The sequence below is a fragment of the Pseudopodoces humilis genome, chromosome 7 (genome assembly GCF_049639895.1).
Source record: "Pseudopodoces humilis isolate 2021_Gansu_Grassland_sample_001 chromosome 7, ASM4963989v1, whole genome shotgun sequence".
NCBI classification, from domain to species: domain Eukaryota; kingdom Metazoa; phylum Chordata; class Aves; order Passeriformes; family Paridae; genus Pseudopodoces; species Pseudopodoces humilis.
In genome coordinates, this window is record NC_142206.1 from 29,643,356 (window position 1) to 29,658,180 (window position 14,825).

A 14,825-nucleotide genomic window follows, 5' to 3' on the forward strand; every position below is an offset into this window, starting at 1 on the left:
CTTTCTTCAGGTTTTCTTCAAGTCTTCTCAAGCAAGAGAAGCATCATAGAAAATATGAAGAATACCAAGATTGTTATTGGTTACTGAAGCACTTGTACTTTTCTTCCTCTAACTCTGGTACCAAAAAAAGCATTACTTAAGGTGGAGAACAGTGGTATTTTGAGATTTGTGTTTATATACAACAAATTAAAAATTCTAGATCAGAGATAGTTTGTGTAATTGCTTGCACAGCAATGGTCATGTTGATATGCATAAATATGTTTATATTTAGCCACATGTATCAACTCAATACATGTGACTAAATAAATACAATTAATAGACCAAACATCTGCAGAGGAGACATTTTTAAGGGAGACCTCTCTTTAGGTAAGGTTTGTGTTAAAGTCATTGGACTTAATGAAACGTAAAAATACAAAGCTATTACTGATGGCAGGAGCTGGAAAGAAGAGAGCAATTACAGAACTATGTGTCTATGAAGAACTAACTTAGTGGCAGACAGTATACCAGAAAAAGATCTGCCTTGGTAGATTTCTAGCTTATGGACTGCAGTTTCCTTTTCTTTTGTATCCTTGTATGAGACACATCTTACGTGATTCACCTCACTTGGAAAATGTTCAGGGCTGTGCTGATTTTTTTGCTGACAGTGTCTCAGCTCCTGTGAAGTAACTGCTCCATGAGATTTTTTTTTTTTTTTTTGAATCATCAACCTGTGTGAGAGTGAAATTGCTGCAATAAATGTCAGCCATGTTGGGGCTTGTCCTTTTAGTGGAGTCTTAACTCCTTTGGCTTTGCTAATGCAGGAGATTGGCCGCATTTCAATAGAGATGCATGGGACCCTGGAGGACCAGCTAAACCACTTGAGGCAGTACGAGAAAAGCATTGTGAATTACAAACCAAAGATTGACCAGCTGGAAGGAGACCACCAGCTGATCCAGGAAGCGCTTATCTTTGACAACAAGCACACCAACTACACCATGGAGGTAAATGTTTTGGCAGCAATTAGGCAGCCTTATCAGCTCTGGCCAGTTAGTGTCAGCTGTCAGCACAGCTCTGGCAACGTTCTGTGGTTCTCAGGAAAATGGAGAACTTGATAATATGGCCAAGCATGCAACAGCATGTCACTGAATTTCATTTTTGCCTTTCTGTACTTCATGCCAACCCATTCCAATGTACTTCCAAATACAGGCAGCAGAAACAACCTGAATAAGATCCCACAGTGTTGCTTGAAAAATTGACAGGTCTTGTTTCTCCTACCACCTGATTGTGTTAGCTGGGATTAGAAAGGGAAGTGCTGATGATTTTGAGCTGGCACTACCTGGCAGAAGAGAAAAGTCCAACAGAAGTTTTTTTTTGAGTCAGAGACTGGCTTTCTGTTGATAACGTTAGGTTTCTTGGGAGCAATCTGAGGTCAGCATTAGTCCAGCTGAACACAGCCTTTGAAACTTGTTTTTTGGTTTCTGGACAGCTTTCCATTAAGCAACAGCAGGAGCAGGGGAGCACCAGTGTCCTCGAAGCACTGTGTTTTATTCAGTTTCTTGGTAAGGAGAAGTTTCTGCTTAAATAAGTCCTAGAAACTCTGGGTTTGCTTCTCATTTGTGTTAAAGGCATCCAGTATGTTGCTCTGACCAGGCAAAGGAACTTTGTGGTAGGACCAAGTTTTTCTTAAGAAAGAGAAAGAAAGATCAGAAATTTGCCTCTTCAGCATGGGTTTTTTGGGTCACAATTCAGATTTTAAACACCTGCAGATTAGAAGGAATCTTTTCTGAGAAAATGGACACCAGGGACTGCCTTGCACACTAGAATAATTTAATTTGCAATAAGTAGCACATCTGATCCACAGAATCTGAACTGATCCTGGGCCTCAAAAGCAGAAGAGCAACTTCTTAATTTCAATATGTCCTGACCTCTTTTGCCAGCATATCCGTGTGGGCTGGGAGCAGTTACTAACAACAATCGCTAGAACCATCAATGAAGTGGAAAACCAGATTCTGACCCGTGATGCCAAAGGAATCAGCCAGGAACAGATGAATGAGTTCCGGGCTTCTTTCAACCACTTTGACAGGGTAAGTCAGTGCTGACTGCAGCTACAAGCTTCCATGTGGACTGCACAGTGCAATAGCAAACAAGCAGTCACTGCGATAAAACGGGATCACAGAAGATGTTTCATTCTTTAAAATGCCTCTCCTGTGGAGCACTCATTTCTGTGAAGACTGCCAACTGATTATTAGCCTGGGAGAAGTACGTCTTCACAGGAAACTGCAAAATTTCCTGGTAAAGCAAGAGTATGGAAAAGCTTGAAGGCTTTTTTAGGCAATTAGACTTTTATCCATTCCTCTCCAGAGAGCAGATTATTATTTTGATTTATAAACTTTTTGGGACCATCTGCTCTCTACTCTTCTATACCATCTCTACTATATCTGAGGACAGCCCGCCCTCAGAGATTGGCAATTCTTTTATATTGCTGAATGCTGGCTATTTCAGCCCTTCTCTAGCTAAGAAAAATAAACCATGGGTTCTTTGCTAGAAGAGGGACCCATAGAGCCCTGTAAATTTTCTATTTTGACCTTCATGTCATTTGTCCCTTCTTTCACAAAAGTCTGAATGTTAATGCAGACAAAACAGGGGTTTCCCACCTTCAACTATTTGATTATGGAGGCTTAACATTGACTTCAAAAACTGGGTTTTCTTGAAGAAAGTCACTTGAAATTGGCCCCATCATCCTGTCTCTAGCTTCCTTGATCTGGCCAGAGGTGGTGGCAGCAAGCAGGCAGGGGTTCTTCAGTGCTTTGGGGTTGTTCTGAGCTAAAATTCTGTAGGATGGATGGGGATACTTAGTTCCTGTAGTATCTTGCGTATTTGTGTATTTGGTGGGTACATCCAAACACTGGGGGAGCGGGCAGTGAGCAAAGGGAAGAGCAGCTGCCAAAGCCATGTTGTGCTGCACTGTACATCCGTGCTGTTTGCAGAGCTGAGCACTTGAAATAGCTTTGCCAGTTGAAGCTCCACCTCCTGTGCAGGTCTCATAAATACAGCCATAATGCTGCTCCTCTGAGCTTCAGCTGGTTTTCTTTGTCTATTCCTGGGATGCCATGACAGCTAAGCTTCCTTAGGTGTGCTGTCAAACATACCTGCCCTCACCTACTCCTTTAGTGGAACTTTTGACTATAAGATTAAGGCAATGCTTCCCACTGCCTCTGCCTGCTTACCTGCACTCTGGGTTACTAGTGAAACACAGGGCTTCTGACACTGGATAACAAGCAGTGATGCAAGTAATTCACTTGGGAGATTGAGATCTTGAGGCTTCTGAGCATCAGCTGTTTTTGTCATTCAAATGCTCTCAACATGAGCTCTCTGAGAAGGAACTGTTCCAAGAGCATTTTTAGCACATCCTGAAATGTCATTGTGATATCTAATGTTGTGCACTTTTTATTTTTCTTCCCTGTCTTTCTATCTGCATGTCATTCTTCGTGTTCCTCTCTCACCCACTGCATGGTGCACCTGTTTGTTGTCCTTTCACCTCCCTTTGATCTCCTCTGTGTGTCCCATCCTTCTGCCCCACACCGTCACCCCACTGGCACTGCATGTCCTGCTGCCTGGCACACCGCATAACCAGGACCACTCCGGCACACTTGGCCCTGAGGAATTCAAAGCCTGTCTCATCAGCTTGGGTTACGATATTGGAAACGATGCACAGGTACTGAAAGCTAGTGGTGAACACAGCCAGATATTAAACTGAAAAAATAACAGTTTTTTTCCCTTTCTTTTCTTGTTTGTCTTAATCCATCTGTTGTTGTTGTGTTTGACTATATATACATCGCTTTTCTATACTACTTCCTCTCTAAATGCACTTTGGCATCTATTCCTTTTTAATTCCTTAATTTTTTTGTCCTGGGGGAATTCCTTTTATGTCTTCAAACTGTTCCATTTACTTCTCTGTCCCTTAAAACTCTTTTTATTGTCCGTTCCTCAATCTGTCTTGCTTAATATCTTCTTGCCCTTTTTTTCATCACCAATGTTTCTTGTGTATAAATTATTCCATGTCCAAAACCACCTTTGCTTCTTCATGGTTTCACAAACTACCTTTCCTCTGTTATTTTTCATTGTCCTGTAAATCCTCCTTCTGTCTTCTCCCCACTGAAACTCATTCTTTATAATGTCTCCTGTGGGTTCATTTCTCCCTGGACCGGTCTCCCTTTTCTCTCTTGGCTTTTTCCATCTTTGCGTCATTCTCTGTAGAAGAAGACTGGTATGATGGATTGTGAAGATTTCCGAGCCTGCCTTATCTCCATGGGTTACAATATGGTAATGTAGAGCCCTCTGTCACTCCTATTCAAAGTGATTCTGTAGGCATCTTCAAGAATACAGGGAGAATGTGTAGTGAATCAAGGTAAATATAGCCTTATTTTCCAGAATTATCAGCAGTATTAAATCTAGTCTTAGTTGTACATGTAAAATTCTTGTCTCACAGCTCTAGCCAAAGGTAAAAAAAATGGAAATAATTGTCTAATTCCTGTATGGTTCAAATAAAAATTATATTTATCAAACTGTGTAGCTACTAGTAGTAGTGGAAGAAATAATAAGCTTCCTCATATTGGTGTCTGCTCTCTGCATAGCACACACAACCTCCCCCAGCCCTGAATATCAGTTGAAATTATTTGGAAGTATACATTACCTCACTTCTGAATACACTCAGAATGCTGCTTCTCTCATTCCTACCATTTGCTTCACATCTCCTTTCCTGTACATGTAAGTTGAAGCTCCAGTCATTCTCCCCATAGCTTCTCCCTCACCAGAATACCTGAATTTTCAGAGCAGTAACATGTGGCACCTTGAGAGGCATGGCAACTCATAGGAAGAGCTTCACCAAAGACTGATGCTCTTCAAAGGGCAGGAGAATAGTGCACTGCAAGCATATTTATCTGCACTTTCGGTGTCTGCTCCTGATATCAGGCAAAGCAATGTTTAATCATTTTACTCATTAGCCCAGTATAAATGCTGAGTCTTTGGTGTAGTGTGCCAGGACAGTAACATTTGATTAGGTATCTTAATTACAAAGGTATAATGTTCTAAATGTGTTAGGAGAGCCTGTTCCCAGAAGACTCTGCACTGCTCTTTCCTCCTCCTTACCTGTGGAGGAAGGAGTTCCAGAGGTGAGAATAGATGACCTTTGGCTTAAGTGCAGAAAGAAATGAAGAAAACTACATTACAACGTTTTGGTTTCTGTGGCAAAACTTCTCTGTAGGATCTTTCCTGTAGAGATTATTTCCCTGGGCCACTCCAGATATCCAAGTCCTTCTTTGCAAAACCTGCCTGTTAAAGATGAGTACAATACTATGAAACATCCCAGAGACATTTCTTCTGTCAGCTGAAGAAAATTGTAGAAGTTCTCTTTCAAGTAAATGAAAGTAAAAGGATTTTAGGAGTGCAGATCTTCCAATACTGCTACAGACATCTAGCACATGTTTAGAGAAATTTGGGTCTTCCTCTGTAGTTAGTCGGTATTGTTCCCCAGCAGGAACATTGTCCTAGAGCTGGATGTTACCCTCAGGCACAGCTGGCAGTGTTTTATTCCAGAGGACAAATGAGTGGGAAGCATTTGTACACAACAGCAAGCTAAAAAAGAACATCCTGATTAAAAAAAAACCAGAGGTTTCTGTTTGGCTTTGTTTTCTAGCCTATGAGGTGTGCTGCTGAATGGTTTCTCCTCACTTTGGGCATTCTGCTGCCCAAATACCCAGGCTTACATGACTCTCTTGCTCTCCAGGGAGAGGCAGAGTTTGCCCGCATCATGAGCATCGTCGACCCGAACCGTCTGGGTGTAGTGACCTTCCAGGCCTTCATCGACTTCATGTCCCGGGAAACGGCAGATACAGATACTGCTGACCAGGTTATGGCTTCCTTCAAGATCCTGGCTGGAGATAAGGTCAGGCTCCACACCTTGGTTTCCTGTATCTGGTTAACTTCTGCTTTCTTTTTTCTCTTGTCTCTGAGAGAAAGTGTCAAGGGAAGCACTCTGCAATGGGGAGGGTGTTTTCACAGGAACATTCTGTAGTGCTGGAGGAGTGCAAGGTTAAAGTGTGGGTTAATGAGCAGCCTGCTAAGGCACTCAAAAGTCCTGCTCAGCTGTCAGTCAGAACTTTGCAGCCCACTCTTGCTTCAATATTTTAATTAAGAGCTTGGTCGCAATTTGTTATTTTAAAATTAACAAGTTCAACAGATGGGTTTTGATTAGTCTTGAAAACTGTTCATTACTGACAGCTGTAAACTTGAGATAACCTTTCTCAGATCTACATGTCACTATGAGTTTTTATACAATCAATAGATTTTCATTGAAGGTGTGCTGTATCTGCAGGGGAAACATTTTAACCGTAGAAATTGGTTGAATGTAGGAAAACTTGGGTTGATATGGGAAGTATTAATGTTTAGAATTCACATCATCAGGGGAAACAGCTGATAAAAAAAGTAATCTTATTTTTCTTATATAACAATGCCCACTAATCTTTTATGTAACTGAAAAAATAATATGTACATGTAATAGTAATGTATCTCTTTATTTGCTAATGATTTTAGTTATCTCACATGAAATGTTGGATGCCATTTCTCAGATTGTAATGACTTACCCTTAAATCCAGTACTGGTTTCCATTTTTCACTAAGAATCTTTTTGTAATCATAATCTAGAAACCCATGATACCTGTCCTTTAAACATATACCTGACCAAAGCCAGTTCTATTGTCTCTCGAGGCCTGAAAATTCCATGTTATTCAGATCAGCTAACCACTGAATAAATAGGTACTTTGAGATGCAGTATTACTTATTGTTTACTCTGTACAGTACATTACATATATTTGTCAGCGTTTAACATGCTCTGGTGACTGTATCATGAATTCATATTTCTTTATGAAGAAAAATCCCTCATACCCCAGTCATTAAAGTGAAAGGCAAAAAGAAATGATAAGAGGTAACAGGAGAGAGAGGGATGGCGTGAAACCTGAGCTATTGCTCAGGCAGACTGCAAATGGCCATGAGTCAGTTAGCTGAAGACAACATAGTGATTATGATTAGCAAACAGGCAACTACTGTTACCTACTGCATGGAAGAAGCCAAGCTAGCTCAGCTCACCGCAGCCAGTCTCCAGAAGCCAACCTTACATAAGTTTTGCTTGCTTATTAAAAATGTCCGCAGTGGAAGGGTTGTTGCTGGAACAGTGTTTGCTTGTCTGCTGCCTGCATTGGTGCACTAGCAGGAATTGGTGGGGATGGCCCCTTGCCTTTCTCTGAAGAGAGGGAATGACAACTCCCAAGCAGCACGAGAAGCTGTTACCTCCTGCTGGTGAGCAGCAGCATCCAAATTAAATTTCTGCTTCCTCCCATTTACTTTAAGCAGAGCCTCCTTTGTCAACAGGAAGGCACAGTCCTAACACTAACAACTTTCCTGACTTACCTCCAGGTTTTTCTTAAGCTGCACCAGCGTTTCTTTTGCAAAACCAATCTCTGTTGTAAAAACCATGTGCTTGTCCAAACAGCAGGGAAGGAGTGCATGTCCTCCCAGGGTGTAAGTGCAGAGAGCTCCCTGTGTGGGTGCACAGCACAGGTGTAGTTGTTGGGATCCTGTCCCCGAGTGTTGCCTGCTGCCCTGGTGGGACAGGGTATGGTTGTCCCTCGAAGGACAGTCAGTTTCCAGAAAGTAACAACTGCCTTATCATTTGTCCTCGTTGCAGAACTACATCACTGTGGATGAATTGCGGCGGGAGCTGCCTCCTGACCAGGCTGAATATTGCATTGCTAGGATGGCACCCTACAATGGCCGTGATGCTGTACCTGGTGCCCTGGACTACATGTCCTTCTCCACAGCGCTGTACGGCGAAAGTGACCTTTAACTTTTTTCTGTCCCACCACACGCTCCCTCCCCTCTCCCCCGTCCAACACGCCCTATTTTCTCTTTGCAAAGCAACCTCTGCTCCGCTCTTTTTTGTGTTTTCCTGTTTTGCTTCAGATAACAGATCACATTTTTAAGTGGGGGGGAGGACATTGACATGGGACCGCCTACCTTGCCCTTGAAATAACAGTTTACAAAATTATTTTGTGCAAAAAAGTTACGTTTTAAAAAGAACAGACATATTTTATTATAGAAAAAGGTATTTTTCTCCATCAGATTGAAACTTAAAAAGAAAATGTTAAAATATTACACCAAATATTTTTTGTTGTGACACAGAAAGTCAAGCACAATGTTACATTCCATCCTTTCCAAAAAGAACCAAACTATGACAAAACTCCACTTGTTCTGTTAACTATTACATTCGCGTATGTCTCTCTTATCACGTTTATCTTGGGAGGGGGGAAGGCACACAAGTGCATGTGTTTGCTGGTTCACTCATTTCATGAAAATATTTTATGATAAACTTTTGAAATGGCTGTGTTTTCTAGGGAAAAAATAATGTACACAGCTCATGTTTTCATATTTAATTAAAAAATACAATACGCCTCCTATGTTTATCAGTGCACAACTTTTTTTGTTGCTGAGAGTTGTCTGGTTTCAGAACATGAAGCTTGAGAGTTGATAACTTTGATATTGCTTGTCACAAACCATATTAAAAACTTCTTGTGATAACAACTCTAGACTTTATTCATTTGTATAGTAAAATAATTTAATCTAGTTAAACATTATAAGAACACAAAATTAATGGTTTTAATTGAAATTACACTACATTTAAAGGTATATTCTCAGCCCCATAGCCTTTTCATTCTTGCTGAATAATGTTGAAATTTTCATAACTGAATGACCACTTTAAATCCCCAGTACACCCCTGTCTTTAGAAGCAATATTCTTGTTGCTTCTGAAAAACCAGCACAGAATTAGTTACTAGAACTGTACAAACAACTACCCTATCTTAAACCATCCATGAAAAATCCATCTACTCTTCCATGCTCAATATTGAACATCTGACTGATTTTGCTACTACATCTTCTGACATCACAGATTCCTCCAGGGGTCATCTTTTATTGGACATACAAAAGAAACCAGCCTTCAGGACAACTCCTGTGGGACTTTTATTAAGTCATAAAGTAACACACGCACACCTGTGTCCAGGAATTGGCAAAGGGAAGCAGCTAATCCCTTCCAGCCATCTCATATTACAGGTGCATTTCCTGCCCTCCCACAACTTTTTTAGGAAACACATGGTTAGGAGCAAAATAACATTACTGCTTCATGACGTGTTTCAAGTGTTTTATAGGTATAAGCACATACCTCTGTCTCTAGTCCCAAAGGCATATTTTATTTTGAAGTAATGACTGCAGGAAGGGTGGATTCATGGGCAAATTCACAAAGAGCACCTTGGTAACATCGTCCTCTGTTCCCCAGAGCAGAGCTGAGTCCTGAGGAAGGTATTGTACACGGTGGGTTGGGATTCAGCACACCTTTCTGGTTTATTCCTGACCTTCAGTAGGACGCAATAAAAATCACAGCAGCACGTTGTGATGTATCCCAACATGACAATATCTGCCTACTGTATCTGGAGAGGAGATGCTAATGTCTGCTACCACACTTCTTTCCAGCATACACCAAGATCTTCCTTCTCTTGTAAGCTGGATAATGAATTTACAGGGGGCATGCAAATAAATGCCATTTAGCTTTATACATTGACTAGGCCAGGCTGCATTCACCACAGCTTATCTTCAAAGGTGTTACACTTCGTGTAACTTAACTATGATTGTGTTGTTAATGAGGGCTGGAATTGAGCTGAAGCCTCCTGTGTTGAAACCTGTGATACTGAGGAGCCTGGAGGGGTTGATATGAATTGTCAGTAATGTAGGACTTGGAGCCACAGCAGTATTTAATTCACTTGCAAACTGATTTTCAGCTGTGTCACTACTACATTGCTGCAAATGGGACTGTCCTCTTCAAAGGTATGGTATGCTGATTTCCACTGCCATGTTTTAAAGTACATAGCGTAGGTTATCTGTTTGAAAGCTAAAATGGCAGAGGATGACTAGAGACCTGAACAGATAATTTTATTGAAGTTTGCCTCTGAATATCCGTTGTCCTTGCTTTGGTAACCCTCTTTCCTCTTCCACAGTAGCTGCCCTGTCCTTGGTTTGCTGCACCTGAAAAAGAACATTTGTACTGTCAAAAAATTGGATTTAAAAAATCTGTAGGTTGTACCTGCTCCCAGAAGATGCAGTGATATTTTAATGAATTTTTATTTATTTAAACAATAAAACTGGGGTGGGGGAGAAGGGGAATATCTGTTGGGTGATTAAATGTCTGTCTGGAGAAAAGATCCATATTATTTTGAAAAAGGGCTGGAAAAGAGCATAGCTGTCCCTTGGGCCATCACTTTGGGCCCAGGTCTGCTGCCACTCTGAGAATGAGGCCAAATTACGTTGAATAATTCTGGCGACAGTACTCTGCATGTCCATGCTTGGAGATTCCAGAAGTCTTCATAAAAATATTTTTCTGAGCTGTGGCAGTGTTGCAATGTGTGACCAGGTTTCACACAGAACACCAGCTAGGTCTGAGTATTCCTAGTTTTTTGACAGAAAACAGGTGGCTCATCCCTGCTGACACCACAGATTGTGGCAATGTGTGGGCTCCAGCCTTGTGAAAGTTGGCATCCCAGCACTGCTTTGGTGAAACCGAGATGTCAACAGCAACAGAAAGCTCTGGCCTGTGCTTCTGAGTACTTGAACAGGGTTAAAAATATTGGCAATAGGTGTGCCTGAAATATACTGGCATGTTTCTTCTCAGGTGGCACGGCCTTCGACAAACTGGCTGGAGCTTATGTGACCTGCTGCAAGACATTCACCTTGCTCATTTGCAGCACAAGATTTATCTTGCAATTGTGTGGCCTAACAGTCTATTGCAGTTACGCTGAAATGTGAAAACAGCTTTTGGTATTAGGCTCATGGTTTTGCCACTAACATGCCATTCTTTAGCCAAGGCCTGGCATCAGCCTTGATGAAATTCATCTCTGGAAGCAGCTGTTTGCAGCTCAGCAACTGCCCCTTTGCCTGCCAGGAACAGAAAAGCTGGACAATCCACTTCAAGCTCACTCCTTCCATTCAGGGGTAAACCATTTCTGTCAGTCTCCCATACTCACTATTTCAGGTGTGGAAATTGAAATAATACTTTTTGAAGAAATTACCCAAGACCGACTAAAATCAAAATTTAGTGACTGTTGATACCTTTGGCTGGTGAGATCTCAATGACCTGCCTTATTCAGCCTGACTGTCTGATAGTACAGGGGCAGAAAACACTTCAGTGCTCAATCAACATGGGTCTTGTCTTGCCTGCCAGAATGTCAGCCACGTTTCCCAAAGCCTCTCAAATCTATCTTGTGACCGTTGCATGTCTCCTATGCTGCCAGCATCTGGTTTGGAACAGAGTGCAGGAGCAGAGCCAGGAGTCTCAGAAGACAATGAAAGGAAACTAGTCTGCAACCCTGAATGAACTTGGTTTCAAAGAAGTATTCATATATCCATGGAGATTCCATCCAGATAATCTGACTGGTTTTATCAGGGATATAAAGGAGAGGGTGGGGGGTTGTAATGGCTGTGAAAAGGAACAGCTTGAACTAAAATGTTAAGAAAACAGAATGCAAATATAATTTTCATACCATAACAAGATTATTTGTACAACATTACTTGCACTACAGATGCTGAGGTAGGACAGGCTTTTTCCACCCCTGTGGTAGCCAAGTACAAAAAACTTAATCCTGTTGGATTAATTAAACCCTTGAGGTGACTGGCTACTGAAAGAGTTGCTACTGTGAAAACCCTTAAAATCCAGTGTATTAGCACTAAGCTGCTGGGAAAGTCTTAGCATAGTAAACACAGATTAGCAAAGTCTAGGGCATATCCTGATGCAAACAGGTAATGATTTATTATGAGAACATTTCCCAGCAGACACTGAGAAAATGTGCTGAGTGCTGCAGTCAGTAGAGAAGTCAGCCATTGGGAAGGATGGATGATTGCATCTTGTACAGGGAGGGATGCTCTAAGACTATTTCAGATAGATTTAAATCTCAGCAATTTAAACCCACTGAAAATGAAAGGAGAAAAAGAATATTTTCTATATTCTGAGGGCTCAGAGCTACTATAGATCTCACCAATAAGATATTAAAATAGATTCTTCCCATCTTTGAATACCATGCAACAGCCAGGAAAATAGGGCCTCAGTTTTGTTGTCTGCTTTGACTTCTGGGACATACGTGCATGAAAATATGTTGGCAGAAACTGCCCTACCTCCCATCACCATCTTGCCTCTTTTCAGCAAGTCTCTTTATACCCACTTTCTATCAGTCAGTAGTTCAATGGCCTAGCCAGCATTCAAGCAAACTTTTGAGGACCTCTGGTTATCATCATGCCTCAGTGACCCTGACCCTCAGACTGTGCAAAAGCACGATCTCACTACTTCTGTGGGAAACACCTAGTGTTGCTCCCACTGTGCAGATAAAGAAGGCACAGGGGGGAAAAAGGGCTAGATGTCACTAGAAGGTAAAAGAAAGAGAAATACGAAGCTTTTATTTACAATTGCAATCCAGTGTCCATCTGGTGCTCAAGTCTGGAAGTGTTGCTCACTAGGGTTTTCCCTGTTGCACCTAAACCTCTGCATACCTGTTTCTACTTCAGGGCATCTCTGGAGTGGGAGACTGAAACCATTGGACAGGTGGTATCATGGGACAGTCTCCTTCAGAGCCCAAGCACCCCTCTTGCAAATAGCCCATATCACCAGGGGCTGCAAATCTCACCACATGTAAAAAGAGCAGCACAAACCAGCAAGACGGGATGCTTCCTTTGCAAAGTTTCAAGGTGGGTTTGTCACCCATTTTCTCCATAAAAGCCTAATTGCCTAAAATATCTTCACCTTAGGAGAGTAATGTGGGTTCAACACTTCATCCTTCCTCAGGAGGCACATCTTCTAGCATCTTCCTCCTAACCAGCAGGAAACAATAATACTCTGGGGTCAGGGAACATGTCCTCAGCCCTCACTCTGTCTCTCTGTGAAATAATTAAGCACTCAAGCAATAGGAGAGAAAGCATGAGCCCATGATTTAGGCTATGGGTTTGCAGAAAGAATGCTGCATTACTGTCCCTGACAGAGGTATCTTTTTTTTTGTATTTTCAATTAAACAGGCACAGGATAAAGACCCTTAGGATGGGAAACAGGCCCTAGCATGCCTCTCTCAGCACCCCAAGCACTAGGCCTCTCCTTACACTTGCTCTCCCTCAGCTGTCTGCTCCATAGTGACAGAATCTGAGTGAGAGGAGCCTCCCTCCTCCTCCACCACCACAGGCTCGCACTGTGGTTAGGACACTGGTGGGTGGGAGCCTGAATCTTCAATCTGAGGAAGACAGCAGACCTGAGCTTCCAGAGTAATGAGTATTTTAAATGATAAACCATTTTACAAAATGATGCTGTTGGTCTGAACATATCTTTTGGCAGACAAAGAAAAGAACAAGCCCTAGGTAGTCCTTGTTACAAACAGAAGTTGGCACTCTTCTCAGAGACATGACCATCCTTTGGATCCCAGATGGAAGAAGGCTCTGGCATCCCAGCTGCAGGCAGGTGCATTTATGTTGAGCAGGGGCAGGATGTTCAGACCTAGACCTCTCACCAGTGCTTCCTAGCAGCACCTCGCTCATTTGCTGGTGTTCTTTGTTTCCAAATGTCCTGTACAAGACCTTTCCTGTACAGATTCTTTCTGGATGGCTGGCACCTGTTAGGTGCTGGAGGGAATGCAGCTGAGTGGTTATTGTCTCCAGCTACAGGTGACTTGCCTGTGGTGGTCAGGAAGGTTCATGGTGGAGCAATGAACCGGCCCAGCTCTGTCACCTTCCAATCTGAGTGCTACAGTCATCCTACAGCTAGTTAAAACCTTTTCCCAGACAATCCCCTAGATTCTTAATTGCTGTTGTGGCTTATTTGTACGACCCTGTGGCTTTCATTGTACGGACTTGCCGAAAAATAAAGACTACTTTAATCTGCAGAGTTAAGAAAGCATTTTATACCTTTATTATTAAGCACATTCAAACATCAACATGACCATCACGATCACTTTAATGAAGACCTTCTCTCCTTAATGAATAGGACATAATATTTAATCTGTGGTGCTGACCTACAGCATCCTGCTTTCTGGGACAGAGAAAATAAAATTTCTTCTTCAGGGAAGTGAGAAAGCAGTTAATTTATCCCAACAATAAACAGATTGTGGTTTTTAAGTATTCTGATTCTAGGTAAGTGTTTATTTACATTTGTAGATGTGCAGTCAGGACAGTAATAGTTACCAGTGGGCTTTCAGATGTGCTTCTGAGAGACCAATCCTTTTGTGCAAGCAAAATGAGGGAACTAAAACACAGCATTATTACTAAAATTGATTTTGCACGTGATAGCTTCCAGAAACGCTACCCACACACAAGAGGCAATGCTGCAGATTCTCCTACTGATAGATTTCATGCCTTTTACCACCCATGCAGAGTGTCCACAACCAAGAAAGGGAAAGCAGTATTCCAGCCTGGCTCAGGCACTACCAGGCAGCCAGAGCTGCGTTCCAGCTGCACAGCCGCATTCTTCCCTGCTGACACAATCCCAGAGGCTGAAGAGAAGCAGGATAAAACTGAAAAAGCTTTAATTGGGCTTCTAGCATGACTTATCTTCATTACTGCCAGTAACTCCAATCCCTATTACATCCATACCATTCCAGGACTGCCACCTAAGGAGCTTTTTTCTGTTTCTGAGCTTCTTAGCTCACACAGAGACTCTACTGCTGTTCTTGTAATAGTCCAGCTCTGCCACCTACACAGAATTGCAAAACAAAAAGAACAA

General features: G+C 42.0%; 1 protein-coding gene across 6 annotated transcripts in view; it reads left to right on the forward strand.

The window, feature by feature from the left end:
* Positions 1-8,612, forward strand: part of ACTN1 (actinin alpha 1) — an 85,717-nt gene extending 77,105 nt beyond the window's left edge. For 2 of the 6 annotated variants that reach the window (XM_088058446.1, XM_088058445.1), the window contains exons 17-22: positions 801-980; positions 1,917-2,063; positions 3,614-3,694; positions 4,237-4,302; positions 5,765-5,923; positions 7,720-8,612. In XM_088058446.1, coding sequence (XP_087914572.1) covers positions 801-980; positions 1,917-2,063; positions 3,614-3,694; positions 4,237-4,302; positions 5,765-5,923; positions 7,720-7,878 — 792 coding nt within the window. In that variant the 3' untranslated portion in view covers positions 7,879-8,612. The remainder of the gene's footprint in view (positions 1-800; positions 981-1,916; positions 2,064-3,613; positions 3,695-4,236; positions 4,303-5,764; positions 5,924-7,719) is intronic. The other 4 variants (XM_088058444.1, XM_088058443.1, XM_088058442.1 and 1 more) reach the window with 2 other exon arrangements.
* The last annotated feature ends 6,213 nt before the right edge of the window (positions 8,613-14,825 follow it).